The sequence below is a fragment of the Heloderma suspectum genome, chromosome 2 (assembly GCF_057233095.1).
Source record: "Heloderma suspectum isolate Gila_16-S chromosome 2, 16-S_ref, whole genome shotgun sequence".
NCBI lineage: Eukaryota > Metazoa > Chordata > Lepidosauria > Squamata > Helodermatidae > Heloderma > Heloderma suspectum.
This window is the reverse complement of record NC_139459.1, coordinates 397,012,170-397,032,162: the sequence shown is the minus strand read 5'-3', so window position 1 is coordinate 397,032,162 and position 19,993 is coordinate 397,012,170. Positions and strand designations below refer to the sequence as shown.

The window sequence follows — 19,993 nt, the reverse complement described above, 5'->3', positions numbered from 1 at the left end:
CTGAGAAAATGCCACAGGTCATACGGAGAAGGAAGGTCTTCCATCCCAGCAGTAGTCACCCAGCCCTTTAGTCCAGTGGCTACAAGATATGTGTGGAGAACTCATGGGATCCCCCAGAGAAAGGTTTTTTGTACTGTGGGAATAAGTGTTCCACGAGGGAGTCATCAGAGAGCTCCATGGAAAACAGTAGTATTGGTTTCTTTTTGGAAAGGAAGGATCTTTTTGGAAGGGAGAGAGAATCTTGCAAGCTACAATAGCAAATCCATGAGTTTTATCGCTCTGAGCCTCCTAGTAGCCTATGATGGGAAATGGCGGGGCGGGGGGTTCAAATTCCACTCTAGGGACATAGAAATGCAGCCTCCACATGGCCTTTTAGGGCAGTTATGGGTGGACTTCCGACATGTTGGATCTACTGTACTTCATGTTTTTTACTTGAACTCCCTCCAGCAGGAGCAGGTCTTTCATAATGCTGATGGACCTTCATTGCCCAAGGCCTTGTCCCTTCCCCACTCACCCTCAGTGGATGGCCGCTTCAGCACCATCATGAGTGGTGCAGAAGTTGTGATCCAGGCTTTTGGGGGGAAGGGACAGGACTTCCCTTCCCCTCCCTCCCTCCCAACCCCACCGCACCTCACCAGATTGCTGCTTCAGCTCCCCACAATGCCAACAGACTCACCCTCCCACCCATGTTCCGCAGCAACTGGTGTACATAGGCTCACTGCCTCTGATACTGGGGGTAGCATAGAGCCATCAGGACTAGGAGCCATTGGTAGTCTTCTCCTCCAGGAATTTATCTAATCCCCTTTGAAAGCCATCCAAATTGGTAGCCATCACTACATCTCGTGGCAAAGAACTCCATACTTTGACTATGCGCTGTGTGAACAAGAGATGTAAATTTGTTTCAGCAGCCCAGTGCCATTCCCCTTCCCCCAACAGAACCAACCATGGAGAGCGTCACCTAGAAATGCCCCCCCCCGACAGACAAAGCACCCATGGGAACAAGAGCATATGCATGGCATAAACCAGCCATCCCCAACACGGTGCCCTCCAGATGTTTTAGTCTTCAAATCCCAGCAGCTCCAGCAGCATGTCCAATAGCCAGATGTGCTGGGAGTTGTAGTCCAAAACATCTGGAGGGCAGGAGTTTGGTGATGACTTGTATAAACCATTTGCAAAAAAACAATTTAGGGTGCTTCCAGATGAGGCTTTTATGGTGCAATCACACTGCCTCAGTCATGGAACGTTATGAAGGAGGGGAGTCTCCAGACATCGTCTCCCACTGGTAACTTTCCTCTTCCCCCATTCTTCCATGTTTTCACTGTACATAAAACATCTGTTAAGGAGGCAAAGATGGAAGAGAGATAGAAATATCTCTCTCACCCCAAGGGAGATAGAGAAGATAGTCGCCCAGCCAAAGGAGGTCTCAGCATATAATCCACAGTAATTGGAGAGAGTCAGTTCCAAGCCGATCTAGAAATAAAGAAAAGCCACCAGCGAAATGAGTGCGAGGTGTCTTTTCCTTCTGCGATCCTGGCTTGGAAGATACAAGTTTTTCTGGTGACTTTCCAGTCATGTGATTGCTTCTTTGAGGCAGTAAGAAACCCACTTCCTTGCTTACGTCTCAGTAGGGATGTCAGAGAATTTCGCCACGAATCTCGGGGAGCCAGCCGCACCGCTTCCAGAGCCGCCGCTGCCAGGAAGAACCGCCCAAGGTAAGTCCCGTCCCGGAGGGGGGCGGGGGGGTGGCAGGCCGTTCTGCCACCGATTTCGGGGGGCCGAATGCGCTGGCACAGCCTTCATATCTTCATTAAATTTCTAGAAACACCAATAGTCAAAGCCAACAACCAGGACTTCTCGCACATTCTCGCACATTCTCTTTATTTCCCTCCTGCTTTCCTTCTTGTCCTCCTTCCTTTTCATGGGCTGGCCAAGGAAAGTGACCTGCCTCCTCTGACAAATGGCCTTCAGCATCATCGTTTCAGTTGCTGTCTCTTCACTTTTGGCCAAAACTATCACTGGGGTGCTGGCCTTCCTGGCCTCAAAGCCAGGGAACAAGGTGAGAAGATGCCTGGGGAAGAGTTTGGCTAACTCCATTGTATTTTCCAGTTCTGGTATCCAAGTTATCATCTCTACCATTTGGCTGGGAATCTCTCCCCACTTCTCTGCTTCTGACATGCACTCCCAACCTGGAGAGATCATCCTGTAATGCAATGAAGGGTCTGTCACCATGTTTTATACCGCTTTTGGCTACATGGTTATGAAGCCAAACTGATCACCTTCAGCATGCTGGTCTTCTGCAGCATCTGAGTGCCCTTTGTGCCCACCTACCTGAGCACCAAGGGGAAATACATGGTGGCCATGAAGGTCTTCTCCATCTTGGCCTCCAGTGGTGGGTTACTGGGTTGCCTCTTTCTTCCCAAGTGCTACATTATTGCTAAAGGCCTGATCTAAATACAAAGGAGCATCTAGTGATAAACACAAAAGGTGGCATCTGATTATCTCTACATTCTTTTTTGTTTAAGAATCTGTATCCAGCATGGCAGTCACAAATGCCAGCTACTAGCCCCGAGATGAAACTTGTCTATTATAAATTATCTCTCTTCCCTTCACAGATGTCACAGAAGTAATTGGTCACAGCCAATAGAGATGAACGGTGGTGACACTAAAAAGGCCTCAGACACATTTGATTCAATGCTGTAATAATTTACCTCCAGAATCAGAGGCAGCGTTGTTGCACAAAATGCTAGTTTCGCCCCCTGGAGGCTAGTCCAATTTGCCCCAAAGAGGAGAGTCAACTTCAGGCTGGGTCCAACTCGATTTTATTGTTTGCAAACAGTTCGACAAAGGAGCTCACGCTCAAAGCAGAGTCGACCCTGGGCAACCTCCGCGCTACAGTTTTATCACTTAGCTTGCATTCCTCAGCCAGCGTGTTACTTTTGATTGGTTGCCAGCGGTTTGCTTAGCAACCTTATCTTAGGGTTACTGTCTGCTCATTCCAGGCATGCGCAGCTCTTACAGTACTATGTGCTGCTTAAGACACATACAATGGCTTTTAGGTTACATTTTTACTACAATTCCCCCCTCAAAAGGCTTTTCTCAAATTTATACTCTCTTTGGTCCAGCGGTGGACTGCGCACTTAAAGGCGCAAACTATTATTGCTGTGGCATTGACGGTTTTCTCTAAACAGCAAGTGAGGCCTGGGACGCCTTTGTTCTAGCTACTAGAATGCTGACAACAAAAACACTTTTTTTTTTGAACTTTTGGAACTCAGTATTGTTCCGTTCATCAGGAACCCTTGAGACGAGAGCACCCTCTTTCTGTAGAGCTACTTGAGTCCTTTCAGGGGTTCATTATTCCAACGGTGACCTTCAGGTGGGTCAGCTTCCGGTGTGACCCTCTCTGGTGCAGGTGATGCCTTTATTCAGTGTGATGAATCCACTTCTTTTCTTTGGCGACTTTCATAGCAATGGGAGTGGTAAGTAGGATCTGAAACAGACCCTTCTGCTTCTTGGTAGGTGGTTCATCTTTCTAGGACTGGATTAGCACCCAATCGCTGAGATTGAGATTATGCACTGGAGCATCTAAAGGCCAGGATTGGTGCGGTGTCGCAAACCTGTGAAAACAAAACAGACTGCAAAGCAGTAACATAACCTTGAATCTTAAAACTTTTACTTTTAAATTCACATTTAAGCTATCAGCCATAGGTAATATTCGAGGTGGGCACTTATGGAACGTTTAAAAGGTGTCAATTTAATACTTCCCTTGGGGGCGCACCATACTCGAGTCAAGGTGATTGGCAAGGCCTGTGGCCTTTCAACTTAATCTTTCAACAAATTCTAATGAGCATTGTCTTTAAGGTGCGGTTCATCTTCTCAACTTGACTTGTAGATTGAGGTTTCCAAGGGGGGTGTAGCTTCTAGTTAGTTTGTTATGCCTGGGCCACTACTTGCGTCACTTGTCCAACAAAATGGGGCCCCTGATTTGATTCACTCTCTTTAGGTAACAAGAGCTTAGGGATTACTTTTTAACAGGATCTTGGCTACTGTCTGAGCGGTGCAGTCAATTGCTTTTATCATTACTAGCAGGTACCGATAGCCATGAGTCTGGGGCAACTCTGAAAAGTCAATTTGAAATCTCTGAAAAGGATAGTAAGCACATGGGCGACTTCTCATTTGAGCTGGGGGCTCAAACATCTTTGAATCATTTTTGAGGCACAAAGGGCAATCAGCCACTGTTCTCAGGTCTTGGTCTAACCTGAAGAAGGTGCTATTTGCCTCGGGCGCACCTAAAATTGGGGTGTTAAAGGGGGACGATCCCTTTATTAGCTAACCATAATTTTTGAACTTTTCAATGAGCGGCTTCAAGCCTGCACAGGTGGCTTTTTTCAGAGGATACTGCCTCACGCACACAGGGCTCTCCCTTTTTAAAGAAGATTTTAACTGGTGTCATGCATTTGCTTGGGCAGGGGTTCTGTCTGCCCACACACATGGATCAACATTCTCTAAAATCTCAGTCTCTTTGGCCTCTGACACAATCTTGATTGCTTGAAAGGCCATTTGATAATTTGAGCCCTGCATTGCTGGCAGCTGTACTACAATCTGATTATCCCTGAAGAAGATTTTAGCTTGCAGTTTTGTTAACAAGTCCCGCTCCATGAGGGCAACCAGGTATGCAGATGAAACTACAAAGGCATGTTCCAGTATGTTATTTCCAGTCTTCGTGAGGAGGGGCTTACACAGGGATCATAGAAAATGTGGCTCCAGTATCTACTAGGGCTTTACAGTCCTCGCCACCAACCCTTACTTTTACCTTGGGATTCTCCCGAGCATTTGTTCGTAGGGTGGTGGCCCTTCAGCTAGACTCCCCCCCACTGGAGGACCCTGCCAGCATTTGGCAGCCTTCAGGGTGAGTCTCTTTTCTTTTTTCTTTCAGCTCTGGACAATCTTTCTTTTAATGTCTCTTCTCTCGGCAATAGGCACATTTATTGAGCCTCGGTCGGCCCTTTCCTTTTCTGCCCCCCCCCCCTCTGGTTGCTTCTGTGCTCTCAAGCTGCTGTTTATATCTCCGCCCATGGTGGCTGCCAGCATTGCCTTTTCCTTTTTCCAGGAATGGCACTTTTTTATGTGCTCTCATGTGCACCATAGCTCTAAAAACTTCATGATCTGGGGTCTGATAAGGCTAAAGCAGGCGGTGATATTAAGGCTTGCTTCAATTTAAGAAAAGCCTTTTTTTTATTTTAATTGTCCACTTCTAGTGGGTAATATTTTTGTTAAAGCTCCATACGGGGGCTTCACCCCTTTTTATGGCTACTATAGCCTCCCTCTTGTAACAGGCACACTTATCTTTTGGCTTGCCTGTTCTGCAAATCATGTTTTAAATTCTCTGTGCCATGCACCAGTTTTAACTCTTTGTTTTCTCTGCAAGTTAGGCTGTTTGCCATTGCTTCGACAGAGACTTGCTTGCTTAGATCTTACTAATTTCAACGACACAAATTTGGAATAAGCTTTCTTTTTTTTAAGCCTTTTTGTCTGCTACTTTCTTCTGCCTTCTTTTATACCTTTTTCATATCATTAAAATCTAACACCATGACTGGAAAACATTTGTTTTGTATAGTAGGGCATGGTGGAGCAGATCTAACCATTATACTGCTCCTCTGACTGCATGGTCAGGGCCCATCAAAATTAAGGGAAGGGCGTTCTCATATGTGGAAAGAGTTCCAAGCCACCATTTTTGCATCGGCAACTCCACACTGCATGAGTTTTGGCAGAGTGTCAGGTTTGCCTCTGAGCAAATGGAACGTCAGAACAGTTCAGATTTTGAGAAAGAGCTGGAACACATGGGGCAGGAACTTTCTTAGGCTTCAGAAACACAGCTGGGCTTAGAAGTATCACGGGAGAGTGGGGGACTCTCTCTCTCTCACCTCTTAAGTTAAGAGAATTTGCTGCCCTCTTTTTAAAGGGAAACTAACTTTCGTAGTTTCTCTTTGAACTTTTTGAAGGCTGTTTCCTTTGTAGTCTATGAATCTCTAGAAATTTGTGTCTGTATGCTTCATTAGGGTAAATGAAATCAAAGCCTTGGAAATCATAGAATCATAGAATAGTAGGGTTGGAAGGGGCTTACAAGGCCATCGAGTCCAACCCCTTGCTTACTGCAGGAATCCAAATCAGAGCATCCCTGACAGATGGCTGTCTAGCCTCGTCTTGAATGCCTCCAGGGTGGGAGAGCCCACCACCTCCCCAGGTAATTGGTTCCATTGTCGTATTGCTCTAACAGTTAGGACGTTTCTCCTGATGTTCAGCCGGAATCCAGCTTCCTGTCACTTGAGCCCATTATTCCGTGTCCTGCACTCTGGGATTATTGAGAAGAGATCCTGGCCTTCCTCTCTGGGACAACCTTTTAAGTACTTGAAGAGTGCTATCAGATCTCCTCTCAGTCTTCTCTTTTCAAGGCTAAATATACCCAGTTCTTTCAGTCAAATGCAGCTTTTTATCTGAGTGTTGAAATCACAAATCAAACTGTACACTGAGCTGATCACAAACAAACACACAATCTACAACAACGGGAGTTTAAGGCTATGACAAGCCTCACAGTACTTTTTACGGCAAGTCTTTAACTGGCCAAAGTTCCAGTCCATGTGCAGAGTGCCTCTAACAAAGAAGGCTTTGGGCCATAAAGAAGGGATGCGTTTTAACAAAAGCTCTGTGTCTCTTCATCAGTTCGAATGGGGAAGGTGTAACCTTACACCTCTTCTAGATTCCTCCACAGATAAGAACAGAGCAGTGCTGCTCAGCTTTCCAGCTGTGATGCTTTTTTTTTTTTTTTTGCAAATCTCACTCTTTTGTCAGGTCCTCACAGACACCTTCCAGCCTCTCTGCTTGCTAAGGCTAAACCAGCCGCGGCGAAGGGGGGTTAGGCAAGTCCCCCTTGGCTCTGCTCTGAGCAGGCTGACAGAGATAAGCTTACACAGACCCTGATATTTTAAGAACTTGCTCTGTCTTTGTTTCTTGATTTTGCCACAGTCTTTAAGTCGTCAAACAAATCTCTTTCTTCAGAAGTTGCAACTTTTTCAACTGCTTTTGTTTCTTCTAACAAACTTGGATACGGTGGCAGACAAACTGTCTCTGGAGGGCCCCCTCCCTCCCCCCAACAACCTCTCCTCCCAACCTAACAGGCCGAATCAGACCGGGGGGAGCTCAGGGCACCTTGGGCAGGGTCTCCCAGTCTTCAAGCTCCTTCCGTGGGGCTTGAATCGGGGGGAACAGGGGCTTTGGGCTTCACCTCGGAGCATACCATCATGACTTTACAATATTGAACTTTATATTCAACCTTTTCTCACCTTCAGTGGATTTTGGTTGGCACTCATCCAAATGCTGATAACCTCACCTTCCCTGAGGCAAATTTATCTCTTACTACTTGATTCAGACACCACCCGGGGTCTCTTTCCGCACCAATTCAACCACCCATCAATATAGGCGAATTGATCCCATTGCCCATTATTCACCACGTTTTTATATACAGCATTTACAAGATTTACACCAAAGGATCCTATGTCTGGCCAACTAATTCCAAATGCTGGCCAGTCCAATTGACAGTGTAACCAGCTTGCCTTTCGACATCTTAGTACACGGAGTCTGACAAACCTCAGACGCTTGACTTTGCTAAAGTTCTTTAGCATGCATCCCAAGGGAGTGGCAGAGCTTTCTAAACGGGAGCTACCCGCCTCCATTGTGCCTACCTCTATTTGAAACCATACACGGAGCCTGACAAACCTCCGACACTTACACGGAGTCTGACAAACCTCAGACGTTTACACAGAGTCTGACAAACCTCAGACGCTCCGAAGGCAACTCAAACAGAAAGACAGAAGGGAAATCAAGTACTTACTCTGCCCAACACCCTAGTGCCGTCTCTTCAGACCCATTCAGCCTGGTTGACTCAATCAATGGAGTCCATGCCTTTAACCTCCTGGGTGTCCCGACCCCCGTTCTCTGGTGCCGTGGCAGACCTCAAAGGCGGTCCGGCGCGCCCCACAGGCACCTTCGCCGGTTCTGTCGTTTGACCCCAGGGTGGTCCAAGGGACTCCTGCCAGCTCGCCAGTTTGTTGCACAAAATGCTAGTTTCGCCCCCTGGAGGCTAGTCCAATTTGCCCCAAAGAGGAGAGTCAACTTCAGGCTGGGTCCAACTCGATTTTATTGTTTGCAAACAGTTCGACAAAGGAGCTCACGCTCAAAGCAGAGTCGACCCTGGGCAACCTCCGCGCTACAGTTTTATCACTTAGCTTGCATTCCTCAGCCAGCGTGTTACTTTTGATTGGTTGCCAGCGGTTTGCTTAGCAACCTTATCTTAGGGTTACTGTCTGCTCATTCCAGGCATGCGCAGCTCTTACAGTACTATGTGCTGCTTAAGACACATACAATGGCTTTTAGGTTACATTTTTACTACAGCGTGCCTCTGTATTCCAGTTGACCCAGAGTCACTCTGCTCATTCTTGGGTCCTGAATTGTGTGAAGGGCTCCCTCTTTCATCTCACAGCACCAGCAGGTCTTTCTTGGTCCCGTTACAAGCAGTGGCCAGCATCCTATTGGAAATGTTTTTGCTCTGCTATGTTTGGACACTTTGTGTGACCTCTGTGTGGTTATAGCGTATCTGCGTAGTCCCGAGGCCTAGCTTTATTACTGTGTATGGAGCCTTAAACACGATTGCCTTGGTTATGGTGACTTATGAAGGGAGGCCTTAGGCTGTGTAAAACATTTAGGGGGAGTCTTTACTGTAAGAAGTTTAAAATGAAATGTGAAAAAGCTTATTTAAGGCAACAGTCATATTAAACACATTAATGAGGTCTAGCGAAAAAGGCTGCTTTCTGAACCAAAAATAGGTTCTTGGCCTATTACTGGCAGGCAGCTTATTAGTTCAGCTTGCCCTGGGGGGAAAAAGAACATGATGAAAATAAGTCTTGGTCAATAAAGTCCATGCGTGTGTGAATAAACCTCATATCATAGCAATGCTAGAGGTGCATATGCATATCTATATGTTCATAACGTTTAGGAGTAATTAATCCAAGGTCTGCAAATGGCCATAAAACAATTGCTTGATCATGGCTTCTAAGATAGAGATTCTCTCACAAAGTTCAGGCCAAGCTCAACTTTTTCCACTCCTGCCCCTCCTTTGCCTATGGGGTTGCATCAGTGAGTGCGTGCAAACATGTTTTCTCCAGCCTTGAACCTGGAGCCGCACAAGAGAGTCCGTGAACTTGGAGAGGTCATGCTGCTTCCCCTTAGAATTATCAAAATCATAGTAATTTTTTGGTCTTCTTGCCAAAGCTCAAGGGATTCTTCCACCAAAGGCTGCATTTTTGATGCATGACATCGACATCAGAATCAAGAGGAGCGTGGAGTAACTTCTTCTAACAAGATGGAAAGGGCTGGTGTGCATAAATACCTTGTGTGCCATTGGGAGTTTCTCTTGAGATTTACGGAAGGCACGGACTGTGCAACTGCACCGTTCAGTATCATGCCTTGGTTTGCAAAGTGACTGGAGCCTTGGTCTTTCAAGAGACTCGGGGCTTCTTCTGATGAGCTGCTTGTCAGGCTGAGAGCAGTAGTCACAAGTGCCTTGGCTAGAGCAAGGGGATCCAGAATTACGCTGTTGCCGCTTCTGCTGCTGCTGCTGCTGCTGCTGCTACCCTGTGCAGCCTCTGGGATGCTGACGTCAAAATGCCCTCTGAACTTAATACAGGATGATCCAAATGCATGTAATTATTACAAGCCAGGAGACCACCTCATCAGTGGTGTTATATCGACAACGCATGCTGGATTTGAATGGCTCGATTTCCACAGCCCTCCCCGAATCACAGTTGATCTGTAAGCAATTATGCATCTCTGGATTTAATGCTATGATACCTCATTTTGATTTTGTACACTCTGCTAATCATATATATATATATATGAAACAGTCCTTGTTTGGTGGAACTTGTTCTTGGTAAATCACTGTCTGTATTTGCCTCTGTTTTGCGTTTGGGGGAAGATTTTGAGAACAGAGGAACACACAGGCACCAACTTTTGCACGCACTTGGAAAACCATCTGTTAAAGAAACAATGATTTTGTTAGCAATACTTCTTTCATGGGTGGTATGTGCTTCATCTGTTTCTTTGGATGACCATCAACTGCATAGGTTGTGATTTCACCAACAGAAGGTGTTGAGACTGATTTTAAACTATTATAGATTATTTTCTGGCATAACTTTAACCAACCGACAGATGCTCTCTTTGATTCCATACTATGAGACCAGTGTCCCGGGCAGGCTGTGTACTGAACATGGTCCTTTCTTGGGTGTATAAACAACCAACCAAAACACACACAAAACAAAAGGCCAATATATTGCTTCCTCTTTTCCCCTGCTTATTGAAATAGCAAGCATTGTTGGACATGTTTGAGTTCCAGATATTGTTTAATAAGCAAAACCAATTACACAAGCAATGTGTATTTAAAATGTGCGTTATTAAATGTTCTTTATTGTATAGGAAATGTCTTCTTTTAGCAAGACGTTTGCCAAAACATCTGCTCTAGAAGCTGCTGTAAGATTGGCTGTTTCAGAATCAATGAATACATAGATTGCAGAGAAGGCAGAAAAGAATCTCCAGTAATCTGTAACAGTATCAGGCAACCAGGTGGGTTTGGTTAGAGGCAGTGATCCTTAGAGGGAGTTAGTGTATTATTTTCATGTGCGATAAGCTAGTGGGCATCCAAATTTTAACACCCACAGTCCATGACTGCCTAGGTATCAGTTTCCTGTGTCCGAAGTAGGCATAATTAAAACAAACAGAAGGGAACAGCAATTGAAATATATTTGGTTCCATCCAAATGGCCTTAGAAAGGAAGATAGTGAATTTCTGAATGTCTGTTAGAATGCATTAAACCCACAGTGTGTCATTACTCATCCAGCGGATATGATTTCTTTTTTCCTTATCAGCATTTATAGGCTGCCTTATGAAAGACTTCTTGGGATGGCTCACAAGAAGAAAGGAATAAAAACAGAAACAATAATAAAAGTTTAAAACAGTATATTATTATGATGGCTAGTTTATATTCTGCTTTTCAGCCCAAAGGCCATCAAAGTAGTAAAGAGAATATTAATACAACAAGAGATGCAATAAAATTCAATAAATCAGTCACCAAACAACAATATTAACAACAACAACAACAATAATGACAACAATAATAATGACAACATTTCTATACCACCCCAGAGCTGAAGCTCTCTGGGCTGTTTACAAAGCTTAAAACACTAAAAATACAATATGCAAAATTTTAAAAATACAAGAGACACACAAACAGACAGTATACACAAAGCCAACATATACGTATCTAATATAACACTGTAAATCCACAACATCGGGGGACAAGAATAGAAGGAAGCCTTCCCAAGCGAAATTATTTAAGAGTGATTTCACCAGCTCTCTAATTGTCATGCATATGGTCTGGAGATCTGAACATATAATGAGAAATACTAAAAACAGCTGAACCCAACAAGAGAAATTAAATGGTGCTCTCACCACCACATCATTGTAACTATTCAGGGGTTTAGGATAAAAAAATAAATCAATGTACATAAATGTCAACAAAATGCACTTTTTTTTTTTTGATGTACACGTCCAATATCAATAGTTTGCACAATGGGAGGCAATCCAAAACCTCTCCCTATGCTTTCTAGGCCAGCAAATACCCTCAAAAGGCTAGCTAAGAACAATCATGCCTACTCAAATGGGAATACCTACAACAGAGAACCACCAGTGGGAGCAGCCCTCCCCCCCCCCCAGCAGCCCTGACTACTCCAGAATAACTGTTGTGCGGTTGCAAAAGTGTCCTCATAGGTCAGATGTAACTTCTGGGCCATGCTGGTCTATCTGCTACTCCTTACGGTCCTAGCAAGTAAAGTCTGCGAAAAGCGAAGACAGATGAAAAGGCCCTAGAAAATATAAATGTCTTTGCTTAGCATCAAAATGACACCAGCAAGTCCCTCTTGGGAGGCCATTCCACAGCTGAGGGGCCAACACTGAAAAGGCCCTCTCTCATGAAGCCACCCACCTCACCTCAACTGGTGAAGAGAGCATTTGTGAAACTAATAGACCTAGCTAACAGACCCTGCTTGGAATAGGGACCTTTTTAGAGAGGCATAATAGCAGTGGATCACTCTTATACTGCGGAGTGGACATTTTCCAACAGGAACTGACTATTTCTTCTACCCAATTCAAAAGGAAACGCTTGTGGGCACATACAGGGAATCTATACTTGGCTGAAGAAACCTGTGATGGGGTGGGGTGGGGAGATAACTGTGATGGGGTTTGGGGACAACTCCATGCCACAGGGAAGGGAAGATCCCAACTAGGCTTTCCAGCTATTGGGAATGTCCCCTTCATCTGCTTTCACTTGCATGCAGGAGACTCAGCATACCAGTTTGCTCCACTGATGCAGTACATGATAAAGAAGCCTATACCTAGTCAGGTTAAAAGACAACAGACCAATGTAAAACCTGTGCTCATGTACATTATTTATTACCAGTTCAGAGGCTGGGCACTCCAATTCACGTTTTAGAGCAAGGAAATTCACCCTTTTCCCCCCCTTTAAAAACTTGTGAACAGCAGCAAAGCTATGACTCCCCTTGAAGCACTGCCCTGTCAGTTCCTGAACTTTGGATCAGGAACTTTGGATCAGGAACATGCCTGCTGGTTGTGCACTCGCCCTCTCCAGCATCAGAGTGCACATCTGCACCGGTTTTGTTTAAGTGGCAAGCCACAGTTAACCTAAAAACAAAGAGAAGCTGTTAGATTGCATCTTGCTTAGATCTCTGCTAACACTGGTATCATTCTATGACTAAAATCATAGAATAGTAGGACCGGAAGGGGCCTATATAAGACCATCAAGTCCAGGGATCTGGGGTGTTTCCAGAGAGAGGGCTGCTAGCTCTAACAATCATAACATGTTGTGCAGAAATTCCATCTTCGCTTGCTTGACAAATTCACCTTACAAAGAACAGAAGTGATTACGGAGGGATCTCCCCTTTTGCTTAGAATCATAGAATCATAGAATAGTAGCGTTGGAAGAGGCCTACAAGGCCAGTGAGTCCAACCCCCTGCTCAGTGCAGGAATCCAAGTCAGAGCATCCCTGACAGATGGATGTCCAGCCTCGTCTTGAACGCCTCCAGTGTGGGAGAGCCCACCACCTCCCTGGGTCATTGGTTCCATTATTGTATTGCTCTAACAGTCAGGAAGTTTTCCCTGATGTTCAGCTGGAATCTGGCTTCCTGTCACTTGAGCCCATGATTCCGTGTCCTGCACTCTGGGATGATTGAGAAGAGATCCTGGCCTTCCTCTCTGTGACAACCTTTCAAGTACTTGAAGAACGCTATCATATCTCCCCTCAGTCTTCTCAAGGCTAAACATGCCCAGTTCTTTCAGTCTCTCTTCATAGGGCTTTGTTTCCAGTCCCCTGATCATCTTTGTTGCCCTCCTCTGAACCCTCTCCAGTTTATCTGCATCCTCCTTAAAATGTGGTGCCCAGAACTGGACACAGTACTCCAGATGAGGCCTAACCAGTGCTGAGTAGAGGGGAACTAGTACTTCCCGGGATCGGGAAGCTATGCTTCTATTATTGCAGCCCAAAATAGCATTTGCCTTTTTTGCAGCCACGTCACATTGTGTGTTCTATGCTTCTTGCATAGATCTTTGCTGACACCATTATCGTTCTATGAGTAAAATAAAAAGATTTATATTGCCTAGAAAGGATCTTAGAATTATAAAAGCAGACATTTGGCAATTTTTTGTCCTTGACTGGAGAATGACACTATGATGTGCATCTTCTTGCAGGACAGGAGCTGAAAAAGCATACTGGCACATCCTGTCCTTCCTGGTAGCCATTCGTGATACCAATCAGAATCCCAGACTGCTACCCAACATCACCTTGGGCTACGACATCAACGAGAATTATTTCAATGCAAGAATGACTTATGATGCTGTGGTAGATCAGCTCTCTCCTGGGCAGGCAAATGTTCCAAATTACAACTGTGGAAGACAGAAGAAGCTGCTGATTTTCATGGAAGGGACCGAGACAGATACATCCATGCAGATTTCGACTATTTTGGGCATCTACAAAGCCCCCCAGGTATGAACGCACAAACACAGGCATCCTGCAATGAATCACCGTTTGGCCAGAGAAAATGCCATGGAATGTGCAGAGGAGGAAGGACTGCCATTCTAGCAGCAGCAGCATTTAATTTAAGCGGCTAACAAAACAGCAATACAGCAACATTACAATAGGACCTCATTACAATCATAAACAACTTATTCCACTGATACCAACATAATAACATTTCAGATTAATTACAAAATAGGCAAAATCAAACACTGCAACACTATCAATTATTATTTTTCAGTAGTGTGTAAACCAGAGCCCAATAAACGAAATCCCTTAGGGCGCAATCCTATGGGGATAGGCAGCCACCTCCCAACTCAGAGGTGACCACCTATCCAATGCAGGGCAGGAGAAGCACGGAGGGGATTGGCCCCTCCGCACTTCAGCCACCCTACATTTGCGGCTAGACAGCCAATTCCAGCTGTCTAGCCACGGGATGGTGGAGCAGGGGAAGCGGCTGCCTGACGACACATAGGATGTGTCGTGCTGGTATTTCTGCCTTCCCTGCCCTGGAACGCCTCCCGGAATACCCCACGTTCGCCGCTCTGCACTCCTCTTCCGAGCACAGAGAGCAGAGCTGTTCCAAGCTGCGTGCAAGGCACCATGGGAGTGGGGGAAGGTCGGTTCTCCGGGAACCAACCTCGGAGCACAAGCTCCAAGGTCAGTTCCCAGAAACTGACATACCCTATGGCTGTCTAGCTGCAGACTAGTGGCCATAGGCTTGCTCCCTCTGTCCCTTAGTCATTACAGGACTCCATGGAACACAGTTGGGTTGGTTCCTTTTTTGAAGGGAGAGAGACTCTTGCAAGCAGCAATAGCAAATCCACATCTTCCAGCACCGTGAGCTTCCCAGTAGTGTAAGGTGGGGAAGGAGGTGAGGGCTCAAATCTAGGGATGTATGAAAGTCACTTACCTTTTCCGGGAATCTTTCGCGGTGGGGGGGGAGGTGCTCCGTCCCTCCCCCCGGAATCCTCGATGGGGGGGAGGCGATCCGGTCCTCCCCCCCGGAATCCTCGATGGCCGGCTCCATTTGCATCCAGCCAGGCAGCCGTGATAGGCTACGTAAGAATTTACGTAGCTTATCACGGCTAACCCCCCCCCAAAAAAAACCGAGCGTAGGCAAATGGCGGCGGCTACGGCGGCTGTCATTTGCGTTCCCTATTTTTCGCTGGTTTATCTTACGTAAATATTTACGTAAGATAAATCGGCGAAAAATAGGGAACGCAAATGGCGGCCGCTGTAGCCGCCGCCATTTGCATATGCTCGGGTTTGGGGGGGGGGGTTAGCCATGATAGGCTACATAAATTCTTACGTAGCCTATCACGGCTGCAAGGACGGCAATGGCAAAGACCAGCCACCGCCGGAGACCAGCTGCCGCCGCGGCATCCGCCGCATCCGCCGCATCCGCCCCAGGTAAGTGCCATCCTGGGGGGATTCCACGGGGGGGGCGGGGGGCAGGAGGCTATTCCGCCACGGATTTAGGGGGGCTGAATGCACTGGCATTCGGCCTCTCTGAAATCCGTGGCGGAATTCTCCGCCATCCCTACTCAAATCCCATCCCAGGGAGACAGAAATGCAGTCTCCACATGGCCTTCTGACTTCTGAGACAGTTACGGGCAGACTTCAGGCACATGGGAGATACTCCATGTTCTACTAGAATTTGCTCCACCAGGAGCAGGTCGTTCATAATGCTAATGGGTCTTAATTGCCCATTCAAGACCAAGCCACCCAAAATACTTCGTATAACAATAGGGAACAATATATTACTGCTGAATATAACAAATGAATAACCAAGCACATTGTGAGTAGATGCTAACCGTGGCTGTGCCGCTATCCCCTTGTGCTTTACCCCCACTGTGGGCCCCCATCATCATGGTTCTGAGTAGGGCCTTGGACTTCTGCCCCAAAGTCCTGCTCGAATGCTGCTTTGAAATGTGAAGTGAAATCTGTCTTCCGCTCTGGACACTGCTTCTTGCTGACAGACCCTTTGCAGGGGATGTAAAGACACGGCATATAGAGTTCATTGTCCACAGAATGAATGACAGGTCATGTGATGATATAACCAACTAGAATCATAGAATCATAGGGTTGGAAGGGGCCTACAAGACCATCGAGCCCAACCCCCTGCTCATTGCAGGGAGCTTGATTCCCAGGCGGTCTCCCATCCAAGTACTAACCGGGGCTGACCCCACTGAGCTTCCAAGATCAGACGAAAATTTTTGGTTGTTAAATACTATTCATTGATTTAAAAAAACAAAACAAACCCTGCCTGTTTATGACCAGAGTTCAAGCTATCTCATGTTGGCTCAAGCTGCATAACGCCAAGAAAATGGAAGCTGAGGTTGAAGCCTTAACAAATATGTCCCGTGACAAGTGACGACATTGTAAAAAGTCACACATTTTGCCTGCTTACAGCTTCCCCTCCATGCACCCCACGCTTCCATGGTCCTTCAGGCCCAAATCCAGACGGGGAGGATGGAACAGCTGGGGTGGATTTTCTGCAGGGGTGGATTTCTATCTCCCCACACAAGCCTATAAAGGAATCCATCAATATGTTTTTATGAGGAACAAAAAATTCCCTCAGACAAAAATTGACTGGGGGGGGGAGACATCTCCCCACACCAAGAAGTGTGTTGCCCAAGGGTCCTTGGTGGGGGTGGATTTTTTGACAGGGGCAGGCGGTGCCTCCCTATAAAAGCCTATGAAGAATCCATCCATAGACTTGTATAAGGAGCAAAAAAAGTATCTGTCCTGTTGGCAGGGATGGGGGGCTCCAAAGCTGGACCCTGAGTGGATGGCCAGGAGCTGTCAGCCTTACTTACTTACTTACTTACTTACTTATTTATCTATTGCATTTATATCCCACCTTTTTTCCTCTTGCAAGGAACCCAAGGCGGCGTACATGAACCTCCTCCTCCTCCTCCTCCATTTTATCCTCACAACACCAACCCTATGAGGAAGGTTGGGCTGAGAGTCTGTGACTGGCCCAAAGTCACCCAGTGAGCTTCCTTGGCCAAGTGAGAACTAGAACCCGGATCTCCCAGCTCCTAGTCCAACACTCTTGCCACTACCCCACACTGTTTCTTTTCTGTCTAACATCCATAGGATTTCAGCCTAAACTGTTGTTCGTCCTCCAAACGTTCACCAATCATCCTGAAACTTTCAGGGTATGTAAAACCATCTTGTTGTTGTTGTTGTTGTTTTCCTGGCACCTGTAAATTTCAAAATGATTCGTAAAACCGTTCTGATTTTGGAACACATTTCAGAATGACCACACACACACACACACACACACACACACAATCACCCTTTAACATGGTGGAATCCTTCTTTCTTTTTTAACCAATGGGCCTTTTACTTATTTATTTTATTTTATTTATGTAGAATATTTGTATCCCACCCTATATCAGTGAGATTGCAGGGCGGCGTACAGATAAAATCAATTTAAATGGTATAAAACAATGAATAATTTTAACAGCTAAAAACATATTAAACCGTTAAGGGACCAATCCTATCTGGATCAACAGTCACCTCTGACCCCAGGGACAACCGCCTATCCAGTGCAGGGCAGGAGGAGTGGTGAGGAGCGGATCTCCTCCACGCTTCCGCCGCCCTGCTTTAGCGGCTAGACAGCCGATTTTGGCTGTCTGGCTGAAGGACCTTGAAGCAAGGGGAGAGGCAGCTGGACGACACATAGGATGTGTTGTACCAGCATTTCCAACTTCCTTGCCCTGGCCCGCCTCCAGGAACACCCTGTTTTCACCGCTCCACGCTGCCCTTACGAGTGGGGCGCACGGGGCCAGTATCCACACTGCCTCCGAGGCGGCACGGTAGGGGGTAGGGGGTCAGTTCTCTGGGAACCGACCTCAGATCGTGGGCTCCGAGGTCGGTTCCCAGGAACTGACCTATCCTATGAACGTCTAGCCGCTGACCAGGCCATAGGATTGCGCCCTAAGCCAGCTACTACCAATGAAATCCAAAACAACACAACAGTTGAAACAGCGTGCCCTCAAAGGCTTTGGTGAAAACTTGAAAAGCCATGTTTTTGCTTGGGACCGAAAAGAAACCAAGGCACGCACCCATCGCACAGCTATCATCTCTTCTTTGCCCTGAAAACAAACTAGTCCTCCATCTCTTCCTTTCCTTACTAGGCCAGTTACACTTCTTTCCATCATATTCTTGACAAAACCCAGTTCCCGTTTGTCTTCCGGATGGCTCCAAAAGAAGAACCTCAGCACCTGGGGATTACCAAACTCCTCCTGCATTTCAAATGGACTTGGATCGGTCTCTTTGTTACAAACAATGACAACGGAGAAAGGTTCGTGAACACCTTGATGCCTGTGCTCATCAGGAGTGGGGTTTGTGTGGCCTTCTCACAATCCATCTTAGGACCCTCTGTTTTTCCAATCCGTGTGTATGAAGGGTGGCTACGCAAGCATTTGCTTTCCACACACAGACGACCCAACGTATTTATTTACTATGGGCAGTGTCAGTCCTTCAAAGAAGTACTGTTCATGCAAGAAACCGTTTTCAGAGCCTTGAAACCAATTTCAGGAAAAGTCTGGATCACAATCGCTTTACCGTATTTCAGCTTGATCATGTCTTACAAGCAATATCGTCCCCCGTACATCCATGGATATTTATCTTTATTTCTCCAGACCAAGAAAAAAACAAAGCATGATGATCTGGAATTTTTAGCTCGTACCCCATTTGGTCAAATCTGGAAAGACGGATTTCGTTGTTTATATTCAAAGCATGCGTTATTTGTGAAAGGCCGGAACCGATGCACAGCAAAAGAGAACATGGAGGGCTTGCCTAGGCATCTCTTTCAAAGAAGCCTGTTCCAAGACACCTGCAGCATCCACAATACTGTCCAAGCTGTCGCACATGCCTTAAATGCTGCTTACGCTTCCAGATTCAAGCCGATGATTGCTGGAGGCAGATTAGAAAGGGAAATCGTTCAGCCCTGGCAGGTATTCCATTCTCCCTCAAAGGTGGCTAAGTTACTGCAAAATGCAGTCAGCTGTCCAGCTCTGTAATTGGAGGCAGAGTCTGAGAAACTTTTGGAACCAGTAGTGAGTTGAGGTAGAATTTTATTTTTTATTTATTACATTTATTTTTTATTTATTGCATTTCTATCCTGCCTGTTTTCCACCTTAAGGAACCCAAGGTGGTGTACATTATCCTCCTCTCCATTTTATCCTCACAACAACAACCCTGTGAGGTAGGTTGGGCAGAGAATCTGTGATTGACCCAAAGTCTCTCAGTGAGCTTCCATGGCTGAGTGGGGACTAGAACCCAGATCTCTCGGCTCCCAGTCCAACACTCTAGCCACTACACCACACCACACCACATATTCCTGAGACAAAGGACTCTCCTCATCCTCAACTTCTCTGCGTCTTCTAGAGCCCATTGTCTAGGCTCCACCATCATAGGAAGCCCCAATTTCAAGTGAAATCTGTGGGTAGGGCAACTGTCATTGGCTCCATCTCCTGGCTTTTTCCTCCTGACTGGGCTGCTGTTCATGGGGCAACCTGGCTCTTCTGACATCCAGCTCCTTCCAACCACTTCCCTCTTTTTCTGGAAGAGCTTCTCTGGTGCTCCCATGGAAGCCCCAGGCAGCAGGGTGAACACTCAACAATGGATGTCAGCTCTCTGTATGAGTCCAGTCCTGGCTCGCCTTCACTGCTTGCCAATTTGTCCCCAGGCCATATTCAAAGTGCTGATTTTAACCTATTATATCCCTAATGACCCTCGCTCTTGCCATACCATGCAGAAAGACAGGGCTGGATCAAAGCCATGCC

General features: G+C 46.2%; 1 protein-coding gene across 2 annotated transcripts in view; it reads left to right on the top strand.

The window, feature by feature from the left end:
* Nucleotides 1–2,806: 2,806 nt before the first annotated feature.
* The window catches only part of LOC146356562 (vomeronasal type-2 receptor 26-like), a 30,537-nt gene continuing 13,350 nt past the window's right edge, over nucleotides 2,807–19,993 (top strand). Inside the window, exons 1-3 of one of the 2 annotated variants that reach the window (XM_084841154.1) lie at nucleotides 2,807–3,476; nucleotides 13,865–14,159; nucleotides 18,341–19,162. In XM_084841154.1, coding sequence (XP_084697280.1) covers nucleotides 13,998–14,159; nucleotides 18,341–19,162 — 984 coding nt within the window. In that variant the 5' untranslated portion in view covers nucleotides 2,807–3,476; nucleotides 13,865–13,997. The remainder of the gene's footprint in view (nucleotides 3,477–13,864; nucleotides 14,160–18,340; nucleotides 19,163–19,993) is intronic. The other variant, XM_084841155.1, reaches the window with a different exon arrangement.